Genomic DNA, 16212 nt, shown 5'->3' on the forward strand with positions numbered 1-16212 from the left:
TCTGCCCATTACGCCCACAGCGTAATGCCTGTGGTGTCTATACACAAACCTGTACAGCCTATATTTAGATTATTTACCATTGTAAAACATCAGCTGACAAAATGCCAAGCCTCCCAGCAGGGTGACATTTTAGTAACTTCATTTAAACTGATAGATTTGGATGTACATATATACCATGTATTTATAACAATCAAAAACAAATAAAGGTTTTAATTTTTAAAAATTCTTTGCATTTTAAATCAAACAAAATAGTTTTGTCAGCAGATGAGTCAGGTCTCCAGCAGACTTCATGTAATTGATGAAAAAGTGGCCAGATTTTAAAGAAAAATCAATCCAAAACCATATTTCTCTACCTTTTTATTTTAATGTAAGAATCTTTACTACTTAAATGCCCATGTTACACTTTTATTTTCCAAAGCCTTCAGTGTTTCAAAGATAAATTAAAAGATGCCAAAATTTAGTTCTGAAATTTAACTGCAGTTCCATGTTGTGGAGACCAAGATGGGGGTAGCTGGGTGTGGTGACTGATGGTGGCCATTCCATTTTTCAACCCTTTTTTCTTCATTCACTAGCCAGTAGCCGACTGACCACGAGAATGGCAATCACGAAGAGCACGAACATAAAAAAATAGGACATGGTTGAGGACATTATGTACAACCTTGGCTTGTTGCTCTAGAAATGTACACAAAACTGACAGTTCCTCCTGTTCCTGAATGTTCCAGCAAGCTTTGAGTCGCAGTTACTTTTTCTATCTTCAAAGATTGAAGAGCTTGTCCAATGGCTGCCTCGCTACTTTCAGTTTGTAGAACGCCTGCCTGTCAGTCTCCACAGATTGTTGTGTTCTAAGTCTCTAGAGGCGGCTGTTGTTCTAAGTCTCTACAGGCGGCTGTTGTTCTAAGTCTCTACAGGCGGCTGTTGTTCACCTTGCTAGTGGGCTAGACTGGATAACAAAGTTATTGGTTATAATACATGCACGCATATGGACACACACGTAGGCAAGGACAGAACACCCACACTAACTTATACCTCAGGGTACACATTTTGTATTGTTTGGATTTAAATACGCCAACACATACACACAACCCTAGAATAAGTAATTTACCAGAATAGACCTATTGTTAATTAATATGTAATAGTAATTAGCTGTATACAATTCCTATTAAAAATATCGAGAATTAATAACTTTGCTCTGTTAGTCCGGCTGGTTACTCTATCACAGGGAAGTACAGCAGCTAGATTTGTGTGAGGTTTTTATATACCAACATTTAGAATTTCAAAAACATTTATCACTAAAGTTTTACATTTCTTTTAATGCTGCCCAATCTAGTTTGATAAAATTGGAAAATCATAAAAACATCAATTAGGATCTGGATCTACAATCAGTCTTAAGTCAAGTCCTTTAAAAAACCACACAGTAAAGTTTAATAACCCCATACTTATTATCGTAACACCACACACATTTTGAGGAATAGCCCAGAACCGAGTACAATGGAGAAGTGTGGTTGCGTCCCTTTGCTCCACAGGCATGGCGATGATACAACATTTTAAAAGTATTTAATGGACCATTCGAGACTATTCCTGCTGGGGTCCATTACGGGGTCATCTATAAATGACGTCACGCTTTTAAAAGACGAGTTTGACATCGTTTCATATTAGCCTACCCCCCCCCCCCCCCCTCAAAATTTCGTTTTAGTTTTTAAAAAAGGAATTTAACTCACATATTGACTGAGCTCGGTATACAGAGAATTTTGTTCAAATTCTATTGTAATTTACATAAACGGTTTTCTAAAACGCGAATAAACAGCTAGAATTCAGTTTCAAATATTTCTATTTTTGAAATCTAAAGTGTGACGTCATACTGACTCCACCCCCACTGAAGTGTTAAGTCATTTAGCCTACAGAAGATTAAGCTAAGATATTTGCAACTACAACTAAAGAACATCTAACTGATACCACATGCCTGGGTTTTTACAAGAACCCAATTTTTTTTAAAGCTGTTTGAATCAACCGAGTTTAGGAAACATGGGTCACTCGATAAACAATGACTTACTTTGTGTTAGGGGGTGGGGGTAGGAGTGTAGGGCTGCACAGTGTGAGGTTTGAATTCATTCACTGCCCCAATCCTCTACCCACAACATGGCGCAGTACTGCTTGTCTGCATCATTTCCGCTCACCGTCACGGTGCCGAATGGTGCGCAGTGCCTCGGTTGGTCAAACGAAACATCAAATAAATGAAAAACACACCTTTTTAATAAAATAATGACAGAATCAAAAGAGGTTTGAAACACAATGTCCTTATAGTGTAGGCGTCAATATTGAGAAAACTCAAAACAAATCATGCGTCGAGCACTCATCTAAAAGCAATAAAAGTTTGTAATAAAAATCATCAAAGATATTTGAATTAAAAAGTTTTATTGTCTTTGTATAGCTAGCTAGATGGATTTTTTTTTTCGTAATAAAAATGAATGATTAATATAATGTAAGCAGTGGCGTAGGGATTGTTTTTTTCAAGGGGGGGGTTAAATTGTCTTTACACTTTACACACACACACACACACATATATATATATATATATATATATATATATATATATATATATATATATATATATATATAATACATTACATACATACATGTATATAGAAATAGGTTTATGTAGAAAGCAGGGGCATAGCGAGGGGGGGGGGGGCGGGGGGTTGCGGACCGCACCGGGTGACACCAAGGCAAAAAATAGCAAAATATATAGAGAAAAACTTGAGGGGGGTGCAAATTGAAAGTATGAGGGGGGGTGCAAATCAAAAACTTGAAAGTTTGTCCCCGGGAAGGATCGCTACGCCTCTGGGGGGTGACACCATTAAGTGCCGCACCGGGTGACACTCGACCTCGCTACGCCACTGGTAGAAAGAACCTTTGTTGCCTACACGACAAAATCCTGTCTACGCCACTGTCACAGGTCTTCTTTCACTTATGAGTACAATTTTTTCTCTGTCGTTTCGTCCGTCCGCTCATTCTAAAATAATTTATATCTGTAATGTGCATTCCTTGCAGACGACATAATCGTATTCGATAATTTCTATAATTTAAAATTACCAGCGACGCCTTTGTTTCAAAATATTTTCAAATTTCGACGCCCCTATATGCGTAAGCTTGATCTAGAGAATAATGGGTGATACTGTTTTGCTTTGATTCATTCACAGGTGGTAATTGACGCACCAGGTAGATTAAAGCGTATGTTAATTATTGGACCTCTCAAGTCGGTATTGTTAAGACAAGACATACAACGCAAACATACACCTGCGGACCGCCCCTCTAAATTAAATGCGAACATATGAGTGGTTAACCGACTATCCCGAGTTAATTAGCAATCAATGAGTGAACCATACAGAACTGTTTACCATACTGATTAAGATTTCTTAACCCCAAAGCTCGCCTGTTTCAACTTGTTGAAAAGTCAATAATTGAATCGATTTTTGATCGATACAGTTCGGGGCCATTGAAGACTTGTCACTGCACTACACAGCACCTGTCTTTGTATCGAGTACGGGGTGTATGTGGTTGTATGTGGACCGATGTCATGTGCTGTAATTCGGGATCTTTGTCTTGTGGGAATGACCAGTTCACTAGGGATATTTGTGATGTTTTCAACCACATGTGATGTGACCAATGAGTTGTGAATGTGCTATCTGGTATGCCGTGTTCTATATCCCAAGCTAGCGGGTTTGGACTACTGTGGTACATACACATCTGACCAATGCTAAGGTTTCCAGCTATCACTCATGTAGCCCTAGAGACTTAAATATAAATAAAATATTTTTAAAACAAACCAACCAGCACTGACGTCATAGTTTGACCACAATTGTTACGTCACTAGAACTGCTGTATTGTAATCTGGTCACAGAGCTGACCACCATATGAGTGAGGCCTACACAGTGTTGGACATGTCTACACCTCACAACTTTGTAAGTAAACAATGCAGTAAGTAAACAACTTAGTAAGTAAACAATCAACAATGCAGTAAGTAAACATTGCAGTAAGTAAACAACTTATCATCCATATCCACAGTCCAAACGCCATCGTTGGGGGTAGGTTTGTCTTATACACGTTTCCAATAATACCATAACGCTATCTTCTGTTTTTAAAAGGTGTGTTAGATTAGTGGTAGTTAACTAAATACAAATATGACTTTCTAAGCCTTCCCCTAACCAATACCTAAGTTCTAGTTCTACCATGACCCTAACTAAAAACACAGGCCCACAAAACTAGTAACATTAGTATCACGTTAGTAAGACTTAAAATTCCTATTTTCCGTAAGTCTATTGTCGGACATTGGTAACACCAACTCTACAATTTGTTTTAGTAAATATTATGGACTCTACCCAAGGCAAACAAAAGGACCTAAGCCCCGCCCACTCGTCACGGTCCAGTGACACCGCGCTATTGTCCCCCTGGCCAGCTAACAATACCTGAACAGGGGAAGTAATACTTGAACCCAATTTATAGTCCAACAAAAACTGTTTATATTGGTAACAAAGACAACAGACTCGTCTGGACAGGAAACTATTTATAGACCGTGAAATGAACCGCTTGACTGAATTCCAATACCGCCATTCTGTTCGATAGAGATTAGTAGCGACAAAGAAATGCACATTCCGACCCGAAGATTAGAGTGGGTGGTTGTCCGTTAGCAGCGGGTCACGATGATGAGATAAAAACCCCTGGAATCTGTGTTCATAAGGTAAGAATGGTGGTCATTTTGTGTCTAAACAGTTGGCTTAGCCGTACCACAACATAGCGTCAGGACAGTATCGGGGTGAATGTTATGCATGATTTTACACGACCTGTACTTAGCTTGATTTAACAAAAGAGTTCAGTATTAGCTTAGGGCTAGAATTTATTTCTATAAAGATACGAAATATAGAAATGATTTCGTAAATCTTGTAGCTCCTCGGGTGACCGAATACGTTTTACACTAATTAATTCTGTATGTTTGAAAAACTGGTCGTAACATATAGTTACAGAAAAATGCCATACCTACTCCCACAGGGGTCTGTCATGTTGACCCTCAGAGAGGGATCTATTCTGCCTAGCCACATATGATTATATCACACAGATTCACATATATTTCTCATGTCTACTCACAGAGAGGGGTCTATTCTGCCTAGCCACATATGATTATATCACACAGATTCACATATATTTCTCATGTCTACTCACAGAGAGGGATCTATTCTGCCTAGCCACATATGATTATGTCACACAAATCCACATATATTTCTCATGTCTACTAACAGAGGGGGTCTATTCTGCCTAGCCACATATGATTTTGTCACACAGATCCACATATATTTCTCATGTCTACTAACAGAGGGGGTCTATTCTGCCTAGCCACATATGATTTTGTCACACAGATCCACATATATTTCTCATGTCTACTAACAGAGGGGGTCTATTCTGCCTAGCCACATATGATTATGTCACATAGATCCACATATATTTCTCATGTCTACACACAGAGGAATCTGCAACTTTATAATTAAAATATTTAACCATAACATTTTAAAACTACGAAAGTGGCAAAGTAAAATAAAACATTATTTATTTTTGAATCAACAGCTGATATCAACAGACGTTTAGAAAACACTGAGCAACCACCGCGTCAAGAAACGGACAAAAACGCTTTGAGCACAGTGTTACTATTCTTAGCTGCGTGTTACTTACCGGAAGTGTGACGACAGCGCACAGTTGAACCCCATCACAATGACGTCAGGCCCAGAAAACCGCTTCATCCTGTGCGGGTTGTGCAGCAACCAGCTGAGCAACCCCCACATGTTGCCCTGTCTTCACGTCTTCTGTCTCGCCTGTCTCAAAGACAACTGTAGCGAGAAATCTCCCGACAAATTCTTCTGCCCACTGTGTGTGGTGGAGAAAAACGACCGGAAATCATTCAACGCGCGACCTTGGCATTCGTTTGAAAAAATCGTCGAAAACGAGGCCGAGTACGAAGCCCGCCAACGTCGACTAGCGGAACTCCCTGCTACAGAAAGCCGACGCTCCAGCTATATCCCCGAGGCTTTTGAAGCAGACGAGGATGAAAGTTCGAGACGTCCTTCCCTGCCGCAGGCGCCTGTCATGTTTCCCTGCAGCATGCACGCAGACAAGCTGGCCGAGTCGTTCTGCACCAAATGCGAGCAGCTCGCGTGCCCTAAATGCATCTCGTCGTTCCACCGTCGCTGCCAGAGTTTCCTGGACATCAAAGACGCCGTGGAGAAAAAACGTGACGCACTCGACTCTGTGTACAGCGCCATCGCCAACAACCTGGTCAGCTGCGAAAACTTGCAAAGCGAACATTTGAAACGCCTCAACGAGATCGAGGCGATGAGGATGAAGCTGTTGCTGGATATTAAAACCTTCCGGACGACTATGGTCAACTTGGTGCTGGAGAAAGAGAAGCGGCTGTCAGACCAGGTGAATCAGCTCATGGACGAAATGGCCAAGGTGTCAAGGGACAGAGAAGGCATGGCGAAGAGTTATGTCCAGGCGCTCAACAAACAGCTGGACGTCCTCAACTTTTCTCTTAGTGCCCAGGGAGAGGGCGAGATTCTTCCTCTACTTCCGGGTCTGGCGAATATCATGGAATCGAATACCGCGAAGTTGTCCGAATTCAAGTCACAGGATGACGTCAAACTTGTGACGTTCAGTCGAGACGAGAACTGTTTCCAGACCTTGACGACGTCACTGCTGGGGACGTTGAATGTCGTCGGGAAGGCGGCCACGCCCCCCGCCCGCGAGGAGGGGAAGCGGGATCTGACGCTGACGCCTTTCGTCAGCTTCCACGGCGGGGCCTGCGATGACGTCAGCGAGCCCCTGCTGACGGACATCGTGCTGCTGATGAACGGTGACGTCATCATGACGGACCGGGACAACAAGTGCGTCAAGAAGTTCAACCAGTCGGGGCGTCTGCTGACGCGCGTCATGATCGACGCCATCCCCAGCCGCATCGCCATCGTGTCCAACAGCCGCGCCGCCGTGTCTGTCATGAACAAGAAAGCGATCTACTTCCTCTCGCTCTTCGGCACCGTGCGCGTCCTCAGCTTCATCCGGGTCAGTAAAATCTACTCCTTCCTGACGTCACTTGGCGGGAAACTGTTAGCTGGGGCCACCAATCAGTGCGATTGTATTGACGTCTTCAACGAAAAAGGGGAGATCATTCGAAATATTTTCTTGCAGAAAGCGGACAGAGCGTCCATCGCTCGACCGATGTACCTGACCCCGACCAAACCATCCGTCACCATCGACCATCAGACGCCAGCATCAGACAAGACGACAGACACGACGACAGACATCCTCATCTCCGACAGCGGGAAACAGACGTTCTTTCGTCTGGATCAGAACGGACGCAGCCAGTTCACCGTCAGGTCGACCAGTTCCCTGACCTTGACCTGCCCGCTTGGGGTCACAGTTCACGAGTCAGGGCTGACATTGCTGGCTGACCGGGACACAGACTCCGTGCTGGTGTTTGACGAGGGGGGAAACTTCCTCAAGAAGGCCTTGACCTTGGACCAGGGACTGGTCAAGCCGTGCGGGATCTATGCCGGACATCGGGGTCACGTGGCCTTGACGCAGGTGGACGGCATGGTCAAGATTTACAAAGCCAGTGTCACCTCAGTGTGACCCCCCCCCCCCAAATTCTACCCTAACACGACTATAAAAACATTGACAAGAACGACGTGGTGGAACCATGCACTAAACGCGTTAGTAAGTGAATTGGACTGGCTGTAAATCATCAACATGTACCAGGAAGTCAACGTAACAAAAAGACCTACAAATCTTGAGTGCATCAAGTGTTGGAACCGTTCCTATACCCCACGCTGAAGCATCTAGAGACAATCACCAAGTTCTCCATCAGCTGACGATCACAATTTGTACGAGACAACAATAACATTTGTGAGCAGAGATATACGCGTCGGTTTTCTTTCTGTGGCCATCGAGCTGAGCAAACACAACGTTCAAAGAACCGTGAAACATTCCTTTACAGTAGATGCCATAGTACCATCAGATCAAAGAACAGTGTACCATTCCTTTACAGTAGACGCCATATTAGCATGAGGGACAAGATGTGCCGTCAAATCAAGTGTTTAGATGCTGTTCTTTCTATCTTACATTTGTATTCTTCCGTTTTGACTACTTCCACCCATATCACTAGACGGTTTTTATATTTTGCACATCGCAAAACATCACTACTGGTTATTTTTACTATGCATAACATCATTATTGTTTTTAAAGTATACATACACAAAACATCGGTATAATGTTTAAGTATTCAGACACAACATACCCCCTTGCTATGCTATATTAGCACAAGGCATAAAGTACTGTTGTAATGTAAGACAGTACTGTATGGGCCTTTCAAAAGTACTTTAGAAGGTCAGTACTGTACCAGAACATCACAATGTACTTTAGAAGGTCAGTACTGTACCAGAACATCACAAAGTACTTTAGAAGGTCAGTACTGTACCAGAACATCACAAAGTACTTTAGAAGGTCAGTACTGTACCAGAACATCACAAAGTACTTTAGAAGGTCAGTACTGTACCAGAACATCACAAAGTACTTTAGAAGGTCAGTACTGTGCCAGAACATCACAAAGTACTTTAGAAGGTCAGTACTGTACAGAACATCACAAAGTACTTTAGAAGGTCAGTACTGTACCAGAACATCACAAAGTACTTTAGAAGCTCAGTACTGTACCAGAACATCACAAAGTACTTTAGAAGGTCAGTACTGTACCAGAACATCACAAAGTACTTTAGAATGTCAGTACTGTACCAGAACATCACAAAGTACTTTAGAAGCTCAGTACTGTACCAGAACATCACAAAGTACTTTAGAAGCTCAGTACTGTACCAGAACATCACAAAGTACTTTAGAAGGTCAGTACTGTACCAGAACATCACAAAGTACTTTAGAAGGTCAGTACTGTACCAGAACATCACAAAGTACTTTAGAAGGTCAGTACTATGATAACCAAGCAAAAAGTACGTATGGTTACATCTAATACCATGGCATCAAATACAGAACAAATTTGTTTGTTTAAAAATATGTAATGTATTCAAAAAATAAATAAACAGTCGTAAAAAACATTCAAACAGATCTTGTAAATACTGAAGAACTTGGTAAAGAATACTCCATAATATGGCTATAGAAACCAACAAAATAAATACTTATAAAACAACACTAAATTGCTCCATAAAAATGTTGGCCTGTTTGATACACTGCAGCTACTGGCAGTACCAGACTTGATACACTACATCTAGGGCCCCGTGCCAGACTTGATCCACTGCAGCTAAGGCGCAGTGCCAGACTTCCCCTGGGTGTTTAGCGCCACCTCCCCCAGCATCTGAAGGTTGTACAGCTCCCCAGTGTTGTCCATTACCTTGACATAGTTATCATCCAGGGAGACTTCACCTTGGTCTGCCTCCCTCAGCTCCGTGTATGTCACGGTGTGAGTTGGGGCCTCATCCCGTGCCACCCCCTGAAACCTACCCACATCCCCACCCCTCGGCTCGTCTTTGACCACAGCTTGCAGGCAGTCTGTTGCCATTTTGTCAAGTGTGAAGGGGGAGGACTCAACACTAAAGACTGTCTGGAATTCTGAAGAGATCAAAGTGTTGTTACAGACTGAGATGGTGCTCAAAGGCAGCTGTGAGTGGTCAGCCCCAAAAGTGGGAAACGCCAGTTGCTCACTCCCAAATGTGGACAATGCCTGTTGATCAGTTCCAAAAGTGGGCAAAGTCTGCCGGTCAGTCCCAAAAGTGGGCAACGTGGGCCGGTCAGTCCCAAAAGTGGGCAGGGTGGGCCGGTCAGCCCCCAATGTAGGCAGCTTCTCTGGTGTGTTGAGTGTGGTGTCTGTCACAGGAGTGTAGACCAGGGGCTGGGACCTGACCCTGGGGGTGGCCAGTTTTTTGGGTGTGATCAAGGTCAAGGCCGCCTCTGCTTGAGGCTCCTGCTTGACCGGGCTGAGCTCCGAACCAAAGGACACACAGACAGGCAGGGAGGAGAGGCTGGAGAGTGGTTTCATTGCCAGGCTTGCATCCTGTCCTACCCTACAGTCTGAAATGACGGTGAAGAAATTCTCATTGTTTGATTTACATTTTCCCATACTGGCAGAGTCCAAGTTGAGCTGAGGGGTGTCAGGGTGGGTCTCAGAGGTTTCCAACATAGACGCTGTGTGTGGAACTTGTCTGACATTGGCCTCAATAGATTTCACATGGCCACCCAGAGATGGCCCATCATAGCAATGATAGGAGGCCTGAGATCTCTCGACACTGGCCTGGGAGGGATTTGATCCTGGGGTTCTGGGGGAGATGTCAACTGAGTTGGCTGAGAGTGGGGACAAGAGACTGGGCAGACTCAGGTTGGACAGATCCTTCAGGTGCTCGGCTGTACATGGGTGAGCATCCTGTCTCTTGGCCCTTTTAGGTCTCTGAGACAGGCTGTCTTCTGATGGTCGTTTCAAGGTGGCACCACGACCGTGACCTCCACCTATCTGACTTTCAGGTGTAGCATATGATGAAGTTCCTGTCTCATCTTGTTTGATGATGTCACTGCCGACCTGCATGACCCCCACGTGACCTGGATATGTGTCCCCATCCCCAGGGGTCAGACTTGTACCTAGCACCTGCTGGCTGACCTCTATGCTCTCAAAACGAATGGTCTGCAGTCTCCTGAAGCCATCGTCATGAAGTTTGTACCTGTTCAACCAAGTTGTATGGTTAAGTCAATGTACCACATGGTATTTTTGTAAACCCCTGAACCCTTTTATACCTGAACCCCAGAGCTCTGGTATCTCAAGAACCCTGCTTAACCCCAAATCCCAGTTGTACCCAACCCCAGTACCTGAAGCGCTTGTGTCCAGAGGGCCACTTGTAGTTGTGGCTTTCCTTCAGGTGAGTGGTCAGTTGAAAGCCACGCCCAAACTGTTTGACACAGATGTGACATTGATATTCTTTTCTGGCAGCCTGGAGGGTAGGTCAGGGCATAAGTTGACATGTCAGATGGGGCATAAGTTGACATGTGAGGTGGGGCATAAGTTGACATGTGAGGTGGGGCATTTTGGTTGACATTTGAGTTGGAGCATAAGTTGACATTTGAGGTGGGGCATAAGTTGACATGTGAGGTGGAGCATAAGTTGACATGTGAGGTGGGGCATAAGTTGAAATTTGAGTTGGAGCATAAGTTGACATGTGAGGTTGGGCATAAGTTGACATTTGAGTTGGAGCATAAGTTGACATTTGAGGTGGGGCATAAGTTGACATGTGAGGTGGGGCATAAGTTGACATTTGAGTTGGAGCATAAGTTGACATTTGAGGTGGGGCATAAGTTGACATGTGAGGTGGAGCATAAGTTGACATGTGAGGTGGGGCATAAGTTGACATTTGAGGTGGGTCATAAGTTGACATTTGAGTTGGAGCATAAGTTGACATTTGAGGTGGGGCATAAGTTGACATGTGAGGTGGGGCATAGGTTGGCATGTGAGGTGGGGCATAAGTTGACATGTGAGGTGGGGCATAAGTTGACATGTGAGATGGGGCATAAGTTGACATGTCAGATGGGGCATAAGTTGGCAGGTGAGGTGGGGCATAAGTTGACATGTGAGATGGGGCATAAGTTGACATGTGAGGTGGGGCATAAGCTGACATGTGAGGTGGGGCATAAGTTGACAAGACACAATGCAGTAAGCAGTGACAGTAAGATCTTGTCAAGACATGTATGACATGACGTACACGTAAGATGAGAACTGACCTCATGGTCGGCTATGTAGTGCTGAGTGAGTGCGCTCCTTTGGGAGAACACCTTACCGCAGTCCTCCTTGTTGCACACATACGACGTCCTGTCAACACTGTGGGAGGCCACGTGACGTCTCATGTCTGAGAGGGTTTTAGCTCTACAAGATAAAACATTGACGTGACGTCTCATGTCTGAGAGGGTTTTAGCTCTACAAGATAAAACATTGACGTGATGTCTCATGTCTGAGAGGGTTTTAGCTCTACAAGATAAAACATTGACGTGACGTCTCATGTCTGAGAGGGTTTTAGCTCTACAAGATAAAACATTGATTTGATGGAGTCCTTCATTGATACAAGTTTCCCATCAAGCACAACAACACCACATTCACATCTTTCTATACAACATGAAAGGAACAGCGTGGCCTAGCTGTATAAAGCTAGACTGCTAACCCGAAAGTCTTGAGTTCAAATCAGTAGAATATCCCTGAGTATACCCAGCTTTGAGGGGTACCTAAACCCATGGTAGGGAAACAAAGGCGGCTGGGCATAGTGCTGACCACATTATCCCCTTCTATGCCAAAGTAATTGAAACAGATGAACTCTACTTCATCTGCAAATTGTTTCTTGGGCACTAACGGAAAAGATGATGATACAACATGTAGCTCTCAGCTAAAGTTATCGAAACTACCACAGATCAACAGCATCCTAAGCCCTCCACCTCAACTTACTTGTAGGTACAGTTCTCACACGTGTAGGTCCTCTCCTCTGAGTGACGGTATCTGACATGATCTCTGACAGCTGACGGTGAGTGGCAGGTCATGTCACAGAGAGGGCACTTGTAGTGATTCACTGATGACAATATACCAACAAAATAATTGTAAAAACCTTGATTAAAAAATGAGCTTCTTCAGGGGGAAAAAACAAAATAAATTTTATATAGCTGTGAGTGCTTTAGTTAGTGAATAAATCTTATGAATACATTATAACAATTTCAAACAATCAGTTGGCCAAGTATTATTAGCATTGGCCACAACTTCCCCTAGCTCCAACCCCCCCCCCCCTCACATGTGGTGTGTTATGTGCCCAACTGCAAACAATACTATGTGCCCCCCCCCCCCTAACTGCAGACAAATCTTACCATGATGTCTCATGTGGTCCCTCAGAATCCTCCCCCCCCCCAGACAAATCTTACCATGATGTCTCATGTGGTCCCTCAGAATCCCCCCCCCCCCCCACTGCAGACAAATCTTACCATGATGTCTCATGTGGTCCCTCAGAATCCTCCCCCCCCCCCCCAGACAAATCTTACCATGATGTCTCATGTGGTCCCTCAGAATCCCCCCCCCCCCCCCCACTGCAGACAAATCTTACCATGATGTCTCATGTGGTCCCTCAGAATCCTCCCCCCCCCCAGACAAATCTTACCATGATGTCTCATGTGGTCCCTCAGAATCCCCCCCCCCCACTGCAGACAAATCTTACCATGATGTCTCATGTGGTCCCTCAGAATCCCCCCCCCCCCCAGACAAATCTTACCATGATGTCTCATGTGGTCCCTCAGAATCCCCCCCCCCCAGACAAATCTTACCATGATGTCTCATGTGGTCCCTCAGAATCCTCCCCCCCCCCACTGCAGACAATACTTACCATGATGTCTCATGTGGTCCCTCAGAATCCCCCCCCCCAGACAAATCTTACCATGATGTCTCATGTGGTCCCTCAGAATCCTCCCCCCCCCCAGACAAATCTTACCATGATGTCTCATGTGGTCCCTCAGAATCCCCCCCCCCCCCCCAGACAAATCTTACCATGATGTCTCATGTGGTCCCTCAGAATCCCCCCCCCCCCACTGCAGACAAATCTTACCATGATGTCTCATGTGGTCCCTCAGAATCCTCCCCCCCCCCCCACTGCAGACAAATCTTACCATGATGTCTCATGTGGTCCCTCAGAATCCTCCCCCCCCCCCAGACAAATCTTACCATGATGTCTCATGTGGTCCCTCAGAATCCTCCCCCCCCCCCAGACAAATCTTACCATGATGTCTCATGTGGTCCCTCAGAATCCCCCCCCCCAGACAATACTTACCATGATGTCTCATGTGGTCCCTCAGAATCCCCCCCACTGCAGACTAATCTTACCATGATGTCTCATGTGGTCCCTCAGAATCCCCCCCCCCCCCAGACAATACTTACCATGATGTCTCATGTGGTCCCTCAGAATCCCCCCCCCCCCAGACAAATCTTACCATGATGTCTCATGTGGTCCCTCAGAATCCCCCCCCCCCCCCAGACAAATCTTACCATGATGTCTCATGTGGTCCCTCAGAATCCCCCCCCCCCCACTGCAGACAAATCTTACCATGATGTCTCATGTGGTCCCTCAGAATCCTCCCCCCCCCCCCCACTGCAGACAAATCTTACCATGATGTCTCATGTGGTCCCTCAGAATCCTCCCCCCCCCCAGACAAATCTTACCATGATGTCTCATGTGGTCCCTCAGAATCCTCCCCCCCCCCCAGACAAATCTTACCATGATGTCTCATGTGGTCCCTCAGAATCCCCCCCCCCAGACAATACTTACCATGATGTCTCATGTGGTCCCTCAGAATCCCCCCCACTGCAGACTAATCTTACCATGATGTCTCATGTGGTCCCTCAGAATCCCCCCCCCCCAGACAATACTTACCATGATGTCTCATGTGGTCCCTCAGAATCCCCCCCACTGCAGACAAATCTTACCATGATGTCTCATGTGGTCCCTCAGAATCCCCCCCCCCACACTGCAGACAAATCTTACCATGATGTCTCATGTGGTCCCTCAGAATCCCCCCCCCCCCCCCACTGCAGACAAATCTTACCATGATGTCTCATGTGGTCCCTCAGAATCCCCCCCCCCCAGACAAATCTTACCATGATGTCTCATGTGGTCCCTCAGAATCCCCCCCCCCCCCCCCACTGCAGACAAATCTTACCATGATGTCTCATGTGGTCCCTCAGAATCCCCCCCCCCCACTGCAGACAAATCTTACCATGATGTCTCATGTGGTCCCTCAGAATCCCCCCCCCCACTGCAGACAAATCTTACCATGATGTCTCATGTGGTCCCTCAGAATCCCCCCCCCCCCCCCCCACTGCAGACAAATCTTACCATGATGTCTCATGTGGTCCCTCAGAATCCCCCCCCCCCCCCCACTGCAGACAAATCTTACCATGATGTCTCATGTGGTCCCTCAGAATCCCCCCCCCCCCCCCCCCCCACTGCAGACAAATCTTACCATGATGTCTCATGTGGTCCCTCAGAATCCTCTCAGAACCAAACCTGCTACTACAGTGGGAGCATTCAAACTTGAGAGCTGGGGGGAGAAGGTAGAAACATGAAGGGGCTGGGGGGGGGGGGGGGGGGGGAGAGAGAGAGAAGGTAGAAAGAGTAAAGAGCAGTACATTGCTATATAGGTAAAGAAAATAATTTTTAATGTCTTCTGTTGAAAACATTATCATATAAAAGCTTCTTATTGAAAGTTTTTATTTTTTAAGAACACAATGCTTTAAGAATTTTAACACAGTATTGACTAAAGAAACAATTGCAGACCAAATGAACACAAACAATGTGCGTAAGTAAAATAGCGGGGGAAAATATTACTTTATATAGGAAACCTTAGCTAATTATTAAGAATTAATTAGCATCAATTAAGAGAAATTTGATGTCACACTGCACGGTCATCGGATCTTGACCCACGCGCCAAGTATGAAAGAAATCGGTCTATTAGAAGTGATCGAAATTTCGTTTTCGATTCATGACGTACGATGACAAAAGCACGACAGAGGAAGCAAGTTTGGCCGAAAAGCTCGCGAAAATAGTCTTAAGTACGCGCACCGAAAGGCACAATATTAAAATGCAAAATTGGTGACGTGAACAAAATTGTACCAAAGTAATCTAGACTAGAAGCCTCTTCTAAACTTCGTCTATGTGACTGTATAAATCAACTTGGACTAATGCAAACATGTTTCCTAGAGTTAGTATCTCTTCAAGATTAGCATAATCTTGTTGTTTTTTTAGACCATTATAAATTACATTATAGCGTCTTTAGAATGTATGGAATAAAATTTGACAAGTAGAGATCATGAGAATATTTCTTATTTAATTTTAATGTTACAAATTTAATAACGTGACGCTTGACATTTATGGCGGTCTAAATTTCCACATGCAAGCTCTTGTATAAAAACATGGACCACAATTCATGTTGTGCTCTTGTCTTATGTACATTCTAGTTATGTGACAGATGACAGAAGCTGTACACAACTCTGGCTGAACATACGTACACATCTGAAGCTTGTAATGTACACACTAATGTAACACCTCTAGCTTAACATGTACACACTTTTAGCTTATAATGTAAACCCACTAGCTTAGCATGTACACATAT

The 16212-nt window shown here is 44.7% G+C and overlaps 2 protein-coding genes and 1 long non-coding RNA gene across 4 annotated transcripts in view; 1 reads left to right on the top strand and 2 right to left on the bottom strand.

The window, feature by feature from the left end:
- Positions 1–340: 340 nt before the first annotated feature.
- LOC131928472 (uncharacterized) lies at positions 341–2195 on the bottom strand. The gene is made up of 2 exons (XR_009383779.1): positions 2051–2195; positions 341–940 (listed from the first exon to the last, which is right to left on the bottom strand). It is a non-coding gene; the product is annotated as an uncharacterized LOC131928472 (long non-coding RNA).
- Positions 2196–5692: 3497 nt separating this feature from the next.
- LOC131928462 (uncharacterized) lies at positions 5693–7671 on the top strand. The gene has a single exon (XM_059284523.1). The coding sequence runs from the start codon at positions 5758–5760 to the stop codon at positions 7669–7671; it is 1914 nt and encodes a 637-aa protein (XP_059140506.1). The 5' UTR covers positions 5693–5757.
- A 1403-nt stretch (positions 7672–9074) lies between these two features.
- Positions 9075–16212, bottom strand: part of LOC131928463 (uncharacterized) — a 28932-nt gene continuing 21794 nt past the window's right edge. For both annotated transcript variants that reach the window (XM_059284524.1, XM_059284525.1), the window contains exons 6-10: positions 15064–15141; positions 12515–12635; positions 11803–11944; positions 10897–11018; positions 9075–10751 (exon numbers count right to left, since the gene is read on the bottom strand). In XM_059284524.1, the coding sequence (XP_059140507.1) occupies positions 9344–10751; positions 10897–11018; positions 11803–11944; positions 12515–12635; positions 15064–15141 (1871 nt within the window). In that variant the 3' untranslated portion in view covers positions 9075–9343. The remainder of the gene's footprint in view (positions 10752–10896; positions 11019–11802; positions 11945–12514; positions 12636–15063; positions 15142–16212) is intronic.

This window comes from Physella acuta, unplaced genomic scaffold (genome assembly GCF_028476545.2).
Source record: "Physella acuta isolate Inbredline_101_S28 unplaced genomic scaffold, ASM2847654v3 ptg001506l, whole genome shotgun sequence".
NCBI lineage: Eukaryota > Metazoa > Mollusca > Gastropoda > Physidae > Physella > Physella acuta.